The sequence below is a fragment of the Melanerpes formicivorus genome, unplaced genomic scaffold (assembly GCF_026170545.1).
Source record: "Melanerpes formicivorus ecotype bairdi unplaced genomic scaffold, bMelFor1.0.p_v2 SCAF_19, whole genome shotgun sequence".
Taxonomy (NCBI): Eukaryota; Metazoa; Chordata; class Aves; order Piciformes; family Picidae; genus Melanerpes; species Melanerpes formicivorus.
This window is the reverse complement of record NW_027142371.1, coordinates 4432877-4449321: the sequence shown is the minus strand read 5'-3', so window position 1 is coordinate 4449321 and position 16445 is coordinate 4432877. Positions and strand designations below refer to the sequence as shown.

General features: G+C 55.2%; 2 protein-coding genes across 2 annotated transcripts; one reads left to right on the top strand and one right to left on the bottom strand.

Moving 5' to 3' along the window:
* Positions 1-693: 693 nt before the first annotated feature.
* SYS1 (SYS1 golgi trafficking protein) lies at positions 694-3917 on the top strand. The gene is made up of 3 exons (XM_068149856.1): positions 694-864; positions 1634-1701; positions 2921-3917. Exons 1-3 carry the CDS (start codon positions 703-705, stop codon positions 3159-3161), a joined length of 471 nt encoding a protein of 156 aa, XP_068005957.1. The 5' UTR covers positions 694-702; the 3' UTR covers positions 3162-3917.
* A 3039-nt stretch (positions 3918-6956) lies between these two features.
* LOC137446856 (neuritin-like) lies at positions 6957-11995 on the bottom strand. Its single transcript, XM_068149857.1, has 3 exons — positions 11921-11995; positions 11322-11469; positions 6957-8208 (listed from the first exon to the last, which is right to left on the bottom strand). The coding sequence occupies exons 1-3, from the start codon at positions 11961-11963 to the stop codon at positions 7983-7985; spliced, it is 417 nt and encodes a 138-aa protein (XP_068005958.1). The 5' UTR covers positions 11964-11995; the 3' UTR covers positions 6957-7982.
* Positions 11996-16445: the final 4450 nt, after the last annotated feature.

Sequence of the window (16445 nt, the reverse complement as noted above, 5' to 3'; positions counted from 1 at the left end):
GAATGGCTTGAGCTGGAAGGGACCTTAAAGGTCATCCAGTTCCACCCCCTGTGCCATGGGCAGAGACACCTTCCCACCAGACCAGGTAGCTCAAAGCCTCATCCAGCCTGGTATGACAGGGATGAGGTGTCCACAATTTCCCTGGGCAACCTGTTTCCGAGGCTCACTACCCCCACAGTAAAGAACTTCTTCCTATCATCTCATCTAAATCTACCCTGCTCTAGTCTAAAACTACTGCCCCTTCTCCTATCACCACAGGCCCTTACAAAAAGTCCCTCTTCCGTAGCCCCTTCAGGTACTGCAAGGCCGTTATAAGGTCTCCCCATAGCCTGCTCTGCTCCCGGCTGAACAGACCCAGCTGCCCCCGCCCGGCCCCGCAGCACAGGTGCTCCAGCCCTTGGGTCGTCTTCGTGGCGCCCCCGCAGGCCACCCGGCCTGTGCCCGAAGGCGATACCTGCGCCCCTGTGAAGGTCCACATGCTCACGGCGAGGCCTCAGGGGTATGACAGGCGGCAGCGGGCGCTTACCTGCCTCAGTGACCCCGGGCTCGGGGCCGGCCCCGCCATCTCTCCGGCAGCGCGGGGTCAGAGGGCGGGGGGGGCCCCTTGGCGCTCCCCCGGGAGGCAGCGCCGCGTCCTCCGCCGCGCTAGGGGGCGCTGGCGCGGGGCCGGCGGCACTTCCGGCGCGCGGCGGCGGGCGGGCGATGGCGGCGCAGTTCCGCAGCTACGTGTGGGACCCGGCGCTGATCGTGGCGCAGATGGTGTTGTTGCAGGCTGGTTACTACAGCTCGCTCGGGCTCTGGCTCGCCCTCCTAGGCACCCTGGGCAGGACCGGGCCCTCCCTTCACCAGGTCTTCAGCGACGAGGTGAGGGCGAAGGCCCGCCTGGGGCCCCGGGTAGCCGCCGCGGGAACAGGCCTCTGGCAGTGGGGGGACGTTGCCCGGGGGCTCCCCTGGGGCAGACAGCGCCCGCGCCCCGTGTAGGCATTCCCCGGTGCTAGAGACACCCCTCCGCCGCAGGCAGCACGCCGGTAGAGAGCAGACTTCTCCCGCTCCGGGGAGCTGCCCCCCAGTACATAGACCTGCTGGCTGTGTGGCTGGCCTCCAGCGGGGAAGCAGACCGCCTCCCTTGAATAGGTGCTGCCCCCGCTGTAGAGACAGGACTGCTCTGTGTACGTGGTACGTCCAGTATAGAGACAGGCACCTAGGTGTAGAGACAGCACTTTGCTGTGCAGATGGTACCCCCTGGTATTGAGAAACACTCTGTGTAGGCAACCCAAGTATAGAGATAGCACCTTGCTCTATAGGGGGGACCCTTGGTGTAGAGACAGACACTGCATAGGTACCCTGGGTATAAGGATGACTCCCTGATTCCCCCATGCAGCTAACCCCAGTATGGAGGCACACACACTCCACACCCTGTTTATGTGGTTCCCCCTCAGTATGGAAACAGACCTGTTGCTTTTCTGTAGGCATCCCCAGACACACCTCTTGGAAGGACAATCACAACTGCTCAGGCTTCTCTTGCAGACCACAGTCAGTGCAGGGCTGTGCCAGTGCATCTGGGCTGTGGGAGGAGGTTATGTGCTGTGGGCTGTGATTTGTGCTGTGGTTTCCTACTAATAGTCCTATACAGATTTTAGGCTTCTCCACCCCGCCAGGGAGGCTTTCCATGATGGCTTTCATCCTCAATGCACTCACCTGGTAAGTCAGCAGCAAGCTGGAACCCTGTCTTGTTCTGTTTTGAATATTAAACTTGAAGAGAATTCAGCATGACATACTGCTTCTCTCAAAACATCTCCCAAGGGCCCTGTACCTGGCTGAGGGTGTTTGCTGAGGGCTGAGAGCTGCTGCCTTCTGACTTTCTGAAGCCTGTATGAGTGACTGCCTCAGGTTTCCCAGCTGGGAATCAGATCTGCTTCTCTGAGAGATTTTGTTTAAAATTGGAATTCATGGATCTCAGCAAACACTGCTCTGTAAACAAGAATGTGGTTTACCCCTGCCACTGGGCAAAGATCACTGGGGTAGAGATTTTAAATATTGCTGCCTGTTTCTCTGCACCAAAACAGAGAGGGACCTGGGGGTGCTGATTGACAGCTGCCTAAACATGAGCCAGCAGTGTGCCCAGGTGGCCAAGAAGGCCAATGGCATCCTGGCCTGCATTAGGAATAGTGTGGCCAGCAGGAGCAGGGAAGTCATTGTGCCCCTGTACTCTGCATTGATTAGGCCACATCTTGAGTCCTGTGTCCAGTTCTGGGCCCCTCAGTTTAGGATGGACATCGAGACTCTTGAACATGTCCAGAGAAGGGCAACAAGGCTGGGGAGAGGCCTTGAGCACAGCCCTGTGAGGAGAGGCTGAGGGAGCTGGGGTTGCTTAGCCTGGAGAAGAGGAGGCTCAGGGGTGACCTCATTGCTCTCTACAACTACCTGAAAGGTGCTTGTAGCCAGGAAGGGGTTGGTCTCTTCTCCCAGGCAACCAGCACCAGAACAACAGGACACAGTCTCAAGCTGCACCAGGGGAAGTTTAGACTCGAGGTGAGGAGAAAGTTCTTCACCAAGAGAGTCATTCATCATTGGAATGTGCTGCCCAGGGAGGTGGTGGAGTTGTTGCCCCTGGGGATGTTCAGGAGGGGACTGGACGTGGCACTTGGTGCCATGGTCTAGTCGTGAGGTCTGTGGTGACAGGTTGGACTCGATGATCTTTGAGGTCTCTTCCAACCTTAGTGATACTGTGAAAACTCATTTCCCTGCCATCAAACAACTACAAAGCTGTAAGCATGTAAGCCTTGCTGCAGCAGCTGGAAGAGAGGCTGGAAACAGACTTAAACCCCTTGATTTGTACAACAGCTAAGTCATCAGCTCTTGCTGCGTCCCCGCTGGCACAGGCATGGCCCAGCGTGTTAACCCCTGCTGTACTTTGCAGTGCCCTGGGCTTGCTGTACTTCATCCGCCGAGGAAAGCAGTGCCTGGACTTCACAGTCACCGTGCACTTCTTCCACCTGCTGGGCTGCTGGATTTACAACTCCCGCTTCCCCTCCACCCTCACCTGGTGGCTGGTGCACATCGTCTGCACGGCGCTGATGGCTGCCATCGGCGAGTACCTCTGCATGAGGATAGAGCTGCGAGAGATCCCGCTCAACTCTGCCCCCAAATCCAGCGTATAGACTCGCTCCGGCGACCGCGCGCCGCATCGCCTTGCTGTTTCCAGCACAAGTGCGTCTAATGCCCGAGAACCATCACTGAAGAAGCACAGCAGGTCTGGTTAGACTTTTTTTGGGTTTTTTTCCTCCCTTGGGACCTCGGTGGCTGCATGAGTGTGAGCATCTCCTCTGGCATCAGCTGATGGTGGGGGAGGAGCAGATGTTTATTTTGGTATCACAAAGCTTTTGATATGACTGTGCGGCAAGCGTGCTCTTAAACTCTTCACTCATGAGACTGTTAAAAGCCAGGCAGCAAAACTTGGTGTGTGAGGAGCATCTGGAGAGTTGAACAAAGGCCCTGTGTGGGTAATGCAGTGGTCAGTTGATGCAGGAGCTGGCACAGTGAGCAGTGGGGCTGGGAGCTGCTGCTTCTTCCAGTCTGTTGCTTGTTTGGAAAGAAAAAGTCGAGGAAGTGAGTGGATGGGGAGAAAGAAAATAGTTGTACTTACCTGAATCACCAGCTGAGACACTAAATAACCTGTGACATTAGATGGGTCTTGTTTGGTGTTCCCATGTTTAATACATTGAGATGCCAGGCAGCAGTTTGCTGAAGAATTCTTTTGTAATAATAAAAACATGATGTTGCTGTGAGCCTGTTGCAGCTCTCCTGGGACATGGAGCAGCAGGAGGACATGGCCAGAGAATGCATGGCTGTAAGATGCCCACTCTCTTGGGCACATAACATTTCCTACAATAAATATTTCATACCTCTGCTCTGAAGTGAAGGCATCAGTGAGTGCTGTCTGGGGAAGTCAGCCAGCATAATCTTTGCTTCAGGAGGAGCGTCAGCAATCCAGGGTCTCCACATGCTCATTCTGAGGCTGGAAAGTTCTCCTAGAGCCACGCTGCACTTCATGCTGCTCTGGGTCTGCCTGTCAGGCTTCAGAAGCCTTCACTAAATGTCACCTTGACCAGTTGTTAAGTGAGAGACTGCAGCTTGCTTCTCAAAGCAATAGGATGTGCCTTCATTTAGAGGCACCTCAAACACCATCACCTGCAGGAGGCAGGACAGCACCATACTGCTCAGGTGCTGGAGCTCGGTGGTAGCCCTCGGTGCCACAGCCCCAGACCCTCATTCTGCCTGGTTTCAGCTGAACCCAAAGAAGGACAAAGCTACTTATAAAGACAGATTTTCTCCTGTGCAGCATCCTGCAGCTACTTCCTTTTGTATATTTCTATTTGTAAGTGTTACTTTGCTTAGGTTCTTTGCTCATTCAGTTTGATGGAAAGCAGTGGGATGACTTGAGAAGCAGGAGCATTATGGTAAACTCTTTGAAGCTGCCCTGTTGACCTTTGTTCCTGGGGGAGTTGCATTTCAGTCCCTGCACTTGTATTGAGATACTAGGCAGGATAACATCCTGGTGCTTGAAATACTTGGCAAAGCTGCTGCAGAGGAGGATTGCTGGCTACAGTTACTTAGCCAGAACTTTTTCTGTTCTGAGGTTTGGCCAGGAGCTCTTCCTGACCAAACTCCCTCAGCACAGCTGTAGAACAGCAGCAGTCTTTCTGAGGGAAGAGTTCACACAAGTGTTTTTCTGGGCTGGAGCCAACGCTCACTGGAGGGCCACCCAGAGGTCACTTCCTAGGGCTTCCCCTACAACTCTCCTGTGCAGCCAGCAAGACGGTTCAGCCCCTCTCAGAATCAGCTCATTCCTCATACATGAGGGTAGTTGCCTGCCTTCCAGTCACCTTCAGCCTAGACATAAACTGGTCTTCCAGTAGGTGCCAGTATCTCCTTCAAGAGGAGCAGCTACGGTGCGTGCGGTGGGGATCGGGGCGAGCAGCAGAAGGCTCTGCCACAGGGCTGACCAACGCTGGCCTACTGGCAGTTGTATTTTAAGACTGTTCCAGGATAATTTTATCCTCTCCTTTTGTTGCTATTATTGAGGAAGAACATCCCAATCCTGCACAAGGGAAGTTTACAGGTTTAACTCAAGGCTTAACATCACACCAAAAGGCAGTGCAGAACCCTGTGGTTTTCAGGGATGGTCTTGAAGCAAATTAGAGCTAGAAGACTATTCACAGTGAATGAGAGAGCAGAGGGAAAATCACACTCAGCCCATTTCTTAAAGAACAGGCAAGTGATACCAGAGCTGCTGTGAGACTATTAAAGATGTGCTACCTTTGTTACCCTGTAAGAACAGGCATGAAAACTAGACCAAGGAACACTTACCTCCTTAGGAGAAAAATCCTTGACAAATGTGGATTAATGCCCAGTGGGACACCCAGTGAGCTTCACTGCATCAGCATGAAGCTTGCTGTAGAATTAGAAATTCTTCTGAAGGTCTGCTGACTTTGCCTGTGAGGACTGAACCTATATATTGGGTTTTTTTGGTCCCTTTCTAAAAAGAAATCTACTGAAAACGTCCTAGCCAGAGCTTTAACAGTCCCTTCCAACCCAAAACATCCTATGTTTCTATGAAGTTCTGCTAAAAATGATTGAGGAAGGAACCTCTGAAACTTGCTCTCATACTGTGAGACCTAATTTTCACTCACATGCTTTCAGTCAGCTTTAGAAGCATCCTTGGCTTTAAAAAAATCTGCCTCTCCTTACTGGGCTGGTGGCAGATGGTCTTTGTTTCTTAATGAATCTTTGGGTTGTGTGTGCAGTAGAGTTGAGGGATTTGCTTCCAGGGAAGATACACCTCACCACCTGCTCTCCTCAGAGCCAGTGGTAGTGTCAGCTGCCCATTTGCATCCCTGGTTTTGCAAAAAGAAGACTTCTTGCAGACCTCTGCTGAGACTTTGAGTTTCCCCTTCCCCAAAGCTCCTTTAAAGTAGATCATTTTAACAGAGAAGATGCCTACTGCAAAGAGAAGCTCAGGACTGTGGGATTTGGGAGGATTTGCTTAGCTGGATACACCTATTGTAAATGAAGAGCAGGTACAGGATTTGGATCCAAAAGACTCCAGCCTTGGTTATATGATACCCACCTGCTTCAGCTTTCCCCAGCTACCAACCACAGGCAGGAGAAGCGAGGAAAGGAGGAGGGGGGAGAGGGAGAGACAGGATCAGCCAGCGTAGGCTGCTCTGGGAGAGGAATAAGAAAATCACCTAAAGCAGCTGAGTGATTCACACCAGGTTCTGCAGTGCTGTGGTTTACCCCTTCTCCACTACTTAGCTCTGTGCCCAAGATTCCACATGCATGAGTAACATCTCTGCTTTATCTGTAGAAAGCCTAGGTGAAGCACTGAAGTGCTGTCTGAACACCAGCTGCTCTCCTCGGCTCAATTCCTGGAATTTTCCTCAATTTATTCACTCCTCATGCTGCTGCAGGAGCAGAGTATTAAGTGCCAGGGAAAGTAAGAGGAAGAACATGAATGCCAGAGGAGAGCAGCATGACCCACCGTTAAAAATCCCAGCAGCACTGTTGGTAAAAGCCTTTACTGTAGGAGAAGCATGTCCCCATGCCTGCAGTGCATCCAGTGGGATCTCTGGGGCTAGCAGGACCCCAGATCCCCTGCCCACACTGCAAAGCACACTTTCAGGGGACACTGATTCAGAACCCCAGGTTTGTGGACACCAATCCATTTGTAACTGGTGGTATCCACTGCTATGCTCACTCCTGAGGCAGCAGCACTCAAACCATCAGTGTGAGGTGCCTGTGCTCAGGCTCACGAGGAGCTCCTGCACCTCCACAAAGGACTGTCCCTTGCTGTTAGCAGATGCCTGCCCCTGCTGGCAATTAGGTGCCCTGCTAAGAGGCCAATCTGTGGAAAAAGCCGAAAGTCAGGTGGAAATACCCTGCTGGTTACAGTGAGGCAGGGCACAGAGCTTCACTAGCATCCTTCAAGCACAGAATTGCATCACACTGCCCACAACTACTGATGAGTTTTTCTAACATGCCCAGAAGTCACTTGCAAGCACCCCTCTAATGCAAATACTTCCATGCTTGCACTGAGGCCACCAAACTAACAATGCTGTGAGCCACAAAAGAGGCCAGAAGAGGCTGTGCTGTCAAACAGGAGGCAAGACATTTAACTTCTACCCTGGTGTAGGCTCTACAACAGACTTTAATACTCTGGAATTACACACTGCTGCCCAGAGCTGCTTACACATACCTTTGGAGAAAGCTTTAAAGCAAATGAGTTGCTGTAAGTCCTTTTTGTCCTGCTAGCTTAACACTCCCTCTTCCCCCAAATATTTCTGCTATTTCCTTAGAGAAGGGATTGACACATAACACAGGGGTTACTCAGGACTCCAGATGTGTGCAAGAGAAGAGGTCATGCGCTTGCAATTATTCCTCAGCAGGGCTTTCAAGCACATCCTCAAAGAAGAAAGGCCAGTACAGGGCACTAAGTTCTCCTTTATGCCTTTGACCTGATGTGCACCACCCCCTTGCACCTCACAGAACAGTTGTAAAAATGCCCCTCTTGGCTTCAGTGCTCAGAGCTAGAATCTGGAGAGTTGATCTGATGGAAAGAGTCACCAAAGAAAACAGCCTTCCTTCCAGTAGCTGTAGAAGAGTACAAAAGAATCCAGTGTCCTTGACCAGTTCATCCTTTCCCCCAAATCCTCTGCCCCCTATCGACAAGGTCCCAAGTTCTGCAGTCATCTGATGGGTGCCTACCCACTACAGAGCCCTGAGGCAGAAGAGGACAGGCATTATCCCAAATGACAGAGAAAGAGCACAACCCAGGAGGTGCTGCTGAGCAGTTCCCATGTCTCAGAGACAGGATGGATCCAGGTGTTCACTGAGCACCACACACGGTGTTCTTCAGGGGCTTGGGAAGCTGATCAGAGAGACACTGTGACGTGCTCCACCGCCACCTTGCAGAGATCAGCTCATAAGTTCAGCCAAGTGACGATGAGGGGGACACAGAGGACAGAAACCTTGGGCATGTGGGTCCAGGCAAAGCTTTGTGCCGTGCTGGGGCTGCAGAGGTCAAACAGACTGCCTTGAAATTTGACTTTCCGAGACTCCCTTCTCAGCCTCTCCCAGATGGCTGCTGCTTCCTTCTGGCACTTCCAGAGCGCCTCCAGGGCACACGTGTGAAACTCATCCCAGTACCTGCAGCCAAGGAGATACAGCACTGTGAGCCCCTTCACAGCACTACAGCACCGAGGAGCTGGGCACAGCCTTGCTGCCCCATGCCTCCCCTTTGAGCAGCAACAGCCACCCCGTTCCGTGCCAGCTGCCCAACTATTCATCTCCTCCATCATCTCCCACAGCATCTTGGGTCAAACTCTAAACACACAAATGATTTTATGCCTTTCCCCGCCCACACTTTCTCTGGAAGTCAATAAAATCCATTCTTTCCCATCAACAAATGTTTCCCTTCAGCCCTGAGCACCCAGAGTATCTAAAGCAGGCGGTGAACAAAGGCCCAGCGCATTTCATTCACAGCTTTCTCCTAGCCGAGTCAAGGGCAAAACACAAGCACAAAGCAAGGAGGACAACAGCTCCCACAGACAACACAGCTTTTAACTAAAGCATGGGCAGGGGCAGGAGGAGTTATTGACTGTGTTCTAATTAGACACATCTCCATTTAATCTGCTGGGTACTACTCTCCAGAAGTAGAAACTGTTCAGTGGAAAGAGGCTCTTGGGGAGCACCAGGCAAAAACAAGCTAGGCAAAGATAACCTGTGGTCCTGCAGGAATGAGCCAGGACCTGCTTGCTGAAGACCACCTCCCCACCCTCACCCCTCCCCCTTAGCTGCCTCTCCAGAGCTAGAAACAGGCAGGGAAAAACCCTGCCAGAAATGGGGCTGAAAACTGCAGATTCTCAGGGGGAGTACAATGGACACTGTTCGGCTGGTGCAGAATGCTGAGACCAGCACCACGCAGGATGACCCCACACTGTGTTTATCAAGACCAGTATTCAGCATGTCAACGTTTTACCTGCTTCCTGAGCTCCTTTCTTACCTCTGGTGAGGGAGTGCAATGGCTCTGAAAAAGGTGGGCTTGACCCAGTTCCCATGAGCTCCATCCCACAAGTGTCAGGCTGAGCAGGGAGGGGCGAGCTCCATCTGTCCAGAGACCAGGACAGCAAGGACCAGGCTCCCACCCAGCACAGGGAGGGCAAGGATGGGCATTACTTCCTTTTTTTTTTGGCTGTCATGTATCTGAGGAGAGAGTGGCAAGAGATTCCATATCCCCAAAGGCTGCTGTAGGTGCTGTGATGGGAAGGGCACTCACAGCCTGGCAGGTTACTGTGTCCATACAGCTGAATTCATAGGCAAGGTCTCTGTAGCTACAAATCTACAAGATGAAAGTGAAGAAGCCTGAAAGACTCAGCTGGCACAGACCAGCCTCTCCTCTGGAAGTGGCTCCAGACCATCATTTACCTGCAAGCTGGGGACTACCTGGAACACATTAGTCCTCTGCCACCTTCCCTGTGCATGCCATGACACTGGACACACATGCCACCACTCAGAAAGGAGATGCAGCCCAGATGGCCAAGGGACACCTCTGTTTTGCCCAACTGCTCTGAGCTGGAGGTAACACCTTGTGCAGATACACAGACCCAAGCATTCTACTTACTTGGTTTGTCTAGCAGGGCTTACATCAGAATGCCAGCTGTGAGGGAGTTCATTAAACTGAGTTGCTGTGGCGGAATAAATGTCCCCAGATAATGAGCAAAGCTGGTGCCAACCCAGCCGACCTCCTGTGCTCACACCCGAGCTGCAGCAGCAGCAGCCAGCTCTGCCAGGTGAGAGTTAAACCTGGCCTGTGTCTTTGGGCAAAGGGTGGCTGGGGCAAGGTGGAAGGGGATGACAGCTCCTGGTTTTGCTCTCAGATTGGGTGGCAGTTCTTACTGTTTCACCTTTCACAACCTCTATCTGCTTCCCCGGACAGGCTGCTGTCAGCACCTTGCCCAGGCTGGCTCTGGGGCAGCACCACACATGCAGAGCTCAGACACTGCCAGCTGCATGCCAGCTCCCAGATCTGCATCCCTCCCTCACCCATGCTTCTGGAGAGGAGACCATGGCACCAGGGAAGCAGATGGCAGTGGAGAAAGCTGAAGGTAAAGGCAAGTAGTTCAAAAATACTTCCTGGCAGGAAATATTTCCCCCAGCCACAGCAAACCCAGCAGCCATGCAATGAGACCAGCAGGAGAAGCTGGTGCAGCTTTATGGACAGGGAAGATCCCAGGAGTCATTCTGTGATGGTCAGTGCCCCAGAACCTGTAAAAAATTCTCCACTGACACACGTCATGTGAGTTTGATCAAAGGAATCAGGAATCCTCTAGCACTCAATCACAGCCTGAGCTGGGCTGCACATTCTGTTGTGCTCCAAAACCAAGCACCCTCGTTTTAAAACTAAAACTCCCTATTGCAGCACAAACCAGAGCAGTTCCCATTCCAACCCAGCCTTTAGCCATGTCCCAGCCAGGCTGCTCCTCCTGAGCAGTGCTGGCAAGAGAACACACTGACAAAATAAAGGCTTTGCATTCACCTTGAGCACCAGAGTTTTGCAGAAGTGTTTGCCACTTCTGGCCATAGCCAAAGTCAAATACTGTGTCTGGGGCAGGCTGGAGGGCTGTGGACCCTCCACTTGCCTCAGCAGCAGCACCTGACAGCCTGACCCGCCCCCGCCGAGTGCCATGGCCTGCCTGTGCCTGCCCTGCTGCGCCCCGGCAGGTGCCACCCACCTGTGCCGACATGAGGACAAGGTCCCAGAGCCTCACCCCATTGCTCAGGCGCTACCTTTCCCTCTCAGCCTGCCAGTGGTTAGCAGCAGCTCAAAAAGCCTGAGCCGCAGGGCGCTCAGCCCTCGCCGTGCCCCGGCAGGTTTGCACCACCCCAGGGCACCTGGATTTGCCCTTAACTGCTGCTGCGTTTCCTTATAGGTCCTGTTCACCGCCCTCAGTTCACTACAGGGCACGCAGACATGCCTCCATTTCTCTCCCCATACCCTGCACTGCCATCCTTTCGCTTGCCCTCGCACACCTCACACCTTCAGCTCCCCAAACTCGCAGTGTGCCAGTGTGCGGGGGGTGGTGGGGCGAGACCTGAGGGGCTGGAGCTGTTGCCAACGGCTGGGGATGCAAACTATAGCTAGAGCTGTGTGACAGACGGAGGCATGGAAAGACAGGCAGGCACGCCAGAGGCAGGCAGGGTACTCAGAATGTCCCTGCGGGCTGCTACACGTAGGATGTCCAGTGCAGGGCTGTACTCACCCACAGACTCGGTGCAGCCCCTGCAGCTCGATGCCGTCTGTCTCCTCGTACGTGGCCATATTTTCCCCCAGCTTGAGGACGCAGTCCGAGAAGCCTCGGTAAACGTTGTCACAGGCAGTGCCCGACGCCAGCAGCCCGGCCAGGTGCCCTGCGGCCGCAGAGGGGGGCAGCATCAGCATGCAGCCCTTTGGGGGCCGAGCCTGCTTCCCCCCCTCCCGGGGTGACATGAGCACCCCTGAGCCCCACAGGGTCGGTGCTGCCACGCACAAGAAGCTGCCTCTTCCACGCAGGACGCGCACAGCCCTCGCTCCATCCCTCACCTGCCAGCGTTTGCGGAGAGCCCAAGGGGAGCCGTTGGGCCCCAGCAGGGAGCCGTGGCGGGGGATGGGACCGGCGGGGGCAGCATGGCCCGTTCCTTACAGGCAGCCACCGGACCTCAGAGACTCACGGTCCTGCCCCAGCGGGAGGGACGGAGCGGCCCCCGCCTGCCCCTCCACCAACAGACCCCAGGAGTCGCGGGGCAAGCGGCCCCGTCCCAGCCCGGGCCCCTCAAACCCCACCCGCCAGCCTCCCTCCGACGTCCTCCCGGGCAGCCTCACCCAGGGCGAGGAGCAGCACGGCCGGGCCCCGCCGCTGCCCCATCCCGCGCCGGCTCCGCTCCTGCCGCTGATGCTCCTGCTGCCGTCCGGTTGCCCGCTCCCCCGGGGCCGGTAGCGCTCCTCGCCCGCCTCCGTGGGGAGGGCCCGGCCCCGGCCGCCGCTAATGAGCGGCTCCGGCAGCGGCTGGGGAGGGAGGGGGCTGGGCCGCGGCTAATGAGTGCCCGGGGGCAAGCTCGGCCCCTGTATCCTGCAATGCTGCGGCGCTGACAAGTACCAGCTGGAGCTGCCTCCCCATGTGGGACCCCCTCCCTGCCCTGCTCCTCGCCCTTTGCCCCAGGCTGGCCCTGCCAAGCACCCCCAGCCCACCAACACGGAGCAAGTGGAAACCACAACCGGGCAAACCCCACCAGTGCCCAGTGCAAGAATGAGACAGAGCCTGGGTTTGAAAAACAGAAACAAATATATTTGTGGAGAAAGAGAAACAACTGTATTTACAGAAATACAGAAACATATTGCTGCTCCCCCGGGAGAAAAGAAGGCTCTGGGGAGACCTTACAGCAGCCTTGCAGTACCTGACACAGGCCTACAAGAAAGCCGGGAAGGGACTTTTGACAAGGGCTTGTAGTGACAGGGCAAGGGGCAATGAACTCAAGCTTGAGGAGGGCATTTTGACTGGATATGGAACTGGTGCCCAGGGAGGTCATGGAAGCCCCCTCCATGTAGGTGTTCAAGGCCAGGCTGGATGGGCCTTGAGCAAGCTGGCCTGCTGAAAAGTGTCCCTGCCCATGGCAGGGGGATTGAAACTAAATGATCTTTGAGGTCCCTCCCAACCCGACCCAACCCCACCCCACCCCACCCAACCCAACCCCACCCGACCCAACCCCACCTGACCCAACCCAACCCAACCCCACCCGACCCAATCTATGAAGCTATGAATCTACAGAAAACATCAACAAACATATTTACAAGAAGATATAAGCAAACATATTTACAGGAAAATGTAAGCAAACATATTTACAAGGAGACCTAAATAAATTACTGAAGTCAACAACAAAGGCAACCAACCAACAACTCTTCCTAAAACAACCTCCTTCGGCACCGCACTCCAGAACTCTGATGGACCTGATGGACCTGGAAGCAAAGCCAGCAACAGAGCCGTTGGCCCAACGAGCAGCCCCTCGCCCAGCAGAGCTGGGGGTTCCTGAGTGGCCCAGCTGCAGGTTGGGCTTTGTCCTGATGGGCACTGGATGTGCCACAGCCCAGGGACACACTGGCAGAGCAGGACTCTGCTGCGGGCACTAAGCCCCACTGGCCTTTGGGTTACACTTGGGTTGCTGAGCCCTAAGGAGTCGCTCCCTGCCCAACGTGGGTGGCTGCTCAGGGCAGTGCAATGGTGGCAGTGCTGCCACCAGGACAAGGGCACAGGACAGGTGCTCACGGCAGCATGATGCCACCAGGACAAGGGGACAGGGTGCTGTGTCCCTCAGTGGGGACCACCCACCCCAGCCACACCCCCAGCCTGGCAGTGGATTACCCAACCCAGCTGTGTGCACAAGATGGGGAACACGTGCCTGTTTTTGTGGGGAGCTCTGGTCCACCTCCATTGGCTCCTCTCCATCCTGATCCAAGTACTCATCCACCTCCATCTTCTCTTCCTCCACCACATCTACCTCCATCTGCTCACCACCATCCTCTTTCATATCTACTTCCATTCCTCCTCCCCGGCTTCTTCTTAGGCGCATCCTAAGCCAAAAGTCAAGCAGGAAAGTTCATTGGTCCTGCCCTGGCCAGCCAAGCAGACCTGTGGGACAGGGGTTTAGGCACCCCTGGCCCCTTTTGGTGCTTGGCCAGAGCCATCAGGCAACAGGGCCCCTGGGCACATCCCCAGCAGGAGTTTGCTGGAGCTTGGGTGGCTCCTCCACCACCAGCACCCACCAGCAGTGGCCAATTCGTTTCTGCAGCCACCTTGTCCTCTTAATCTCCTTCCTCCTCATCTCCTTGGAGAGCTTTGGTCTCTTCTGGATCTGCCAGAGCAGAGAGGGCAGGGGTGAGTGGTACTGCTCACTGCCCTGTGGGCCCCTGGGCACAGACCCCGGCCCCATGCCTGCCTTGGCACTCAGAAGCTCCTTACCCTGCACTGGTGGTTTCTGTGCTGTCTCTTGCACTGCGGGGAGGCCTGGGATCCCGAGGGTCCAGCCTGGAAAGGGGCAGCAAAGGCACCAGCTCAGGCCCTGGGCAGGAGGCAGCTGCTCCTGGCAAGCATCCCTGGGCCATGAGCCCAGGACACTCAGGGCTCCTACAGGCCCCTACAGTTTCCCCAGAGGAGGGTCCCCACCCCCTGCCATCCCCAGGGTGCATGCTCAGGCCTGCCCAGCCAGTTGTGGGGTGCCCACCTCCAGCAGTGCAAGTTTCCTCTTTCTCTGAAGCACCATTGTTCACTGGGACGTTGATGGGGAAATGGGGAAGGTGCTGGGAGAGGTGAGAAGGGCTGGGTGTGGGTTTGAGGCACTGGGAGAAGAGAAGAAGGACTGGAAAAGGAGCAAGAAGTGAAGGGTTGCACCGGGAGCAGGGCAGAGGGTCTGTGTTGTGCCCGTTGCCAGGCACTGGCAGGTGCAGCTGGCCAAGGGAGTCCGTTACTGGCTGGCCAATGAGGATGGGCACAGCACCTTAGGCAGTTGCAGCGCTCATGGAAGAAGCTTCCAGAAGGTTCTTCCGCTGCAAACTGGACCTGCCTCTGGCCAAGGCCAAGCCAATCAGCACCTCTGAGAGGACAGCAGTGTCCTGTGCTGATTGAGTTTGTAAATTGGTGGTGGTTTTGTATAAATTCATTTTCTTTCCCCAGATCAAGGCTGTCTTTTCCCCAGGACTGTATCTGGGGAGGGAGCCCTCCCTGCCCTTTGTCTCCAGCCTCTTCTTGTATTTTCTTCTCCTCATCACACTGCAAGAGGCTCATTGGGAGAGAAAGCAGGCAGCTGTGGGGTGCTTTGGTGGGCCTGGTGGGGCTTAAACAAAGACAGTATCAAATAAAATGGAGAGTTGGGCAGAGTCCTGCCACCATCAATGGTTCTTCAAGGAGGCTTGAGAAATGTGTCACAAGCAGCTCCCTTCTATCCACTTGCTCCAGCACCTGTCCCTGAGTAGTGGCACAAAGCACTTCAGACCAGCCCTGGGTCCAGTCCCTGGCCCAGCTCTGCTGCCCAAAGGTGGCTCCTGAACCCTCCCATCCCAAGGAGGCTGCAGGACAATGTTGGGGATGCTTCTGCTCCTGACCCAAAGGAAACCCCACTCCCTTGCAGAGAGTCCTGCTGGCTCTGCCATCCCTGATGCCAGCCAGCTTCACCCCTGCTGCACCTGGGCTCTCTTGCCCAGATCATTCCCCACTCACAAATTCCCACTGCTGAGCAGTTACCACCTGAACTTCCCCTTCAGGGATCAGCCTGAGAGGACGACACAGCTCGAGGCTCAGTTTGGAGTGGGGTTCCCCATCCTGAGCCCAGCAGACAGCCCTGCAGCCCTGATGGGACATCTTTGGGCAGCCTCCTACACCTAGCCAGTCCCAGGGAAGGGGGTAGGGCTAGCCCAGGACACCAGGGTGGCCAGAAAGGATCTGTCACCACGACGCACAGTCCTCACAACCTCACCATGATGATGGTGTAGATGCACCAAGCAGGTCCAAGCTGCAGAAGGGCTGGGGTGTGGAATCAGCTCCATGAGTTGAGGCCATCTTCTTTGCTCTTCTCTTGTCCCACAAGCAGCCAGCAGGCTGACCGGAACACTGCTGATGTCCTCCAGCGTGGACATGGCTGTGGGGGCAGAATTCATCCCTGTCTAGCCTCTGGATGCAGCTGGTGGTAGGACACAGTTGGGCTGCCCTGTGCTCCAGCTGGGCATGGCATGGGTTGAGTCTGTGCCAGGACCTGTGCCCACCAGTGGCTGCTGAGGGAAGGACAAGACGTGCTGCCATCAGCACATGGCAGGAACAGTCTGGTTTAAGCATGAGCTGAATAAGCTCAGGATGCTTGAACTCAGAGATCCCTGAGTGCAGGTGCCCTTGCTGCCTGCAGCAGCACCCTCCAGCCCCACCAGCACTTTCCTGTGGGAAGCTGCCCCTCTAGCCCCACTTGTCCTGGCTCCCTCAGCTGCCCCTGCCCTGGGACTTATCCACAGTCCTGGGCATCTCTCCCAGCCATCTTGTCCTCAGCACCATGCTGGGTATCTCTTGGCACTGAGGCTGGGTGTTAGCTGCCAGCCACACTTCCCCTGCCCTGGCAGTCTGTCCCATGTCACTGTCTGGTTGTCCATCCCCAACAGTGTTCCCTGCTCAGGGTCCCAAGATGACTGTGAGCAGCACTTTGCCAGGCTGGGGAAGGGGGTTTCACCCAGCCAGGTTTACTCACAAACCAGAGGCAGAGCCTGTGACTTCAGTGTTAGGGGCTGGAGGACGTGATTTTGGCTCTGCTCCTCCACCTAGCACCCTCAGAGGTGAGCAGGGCTGAGGAGGGTCTCAGGACCCTAAGCTACTAGG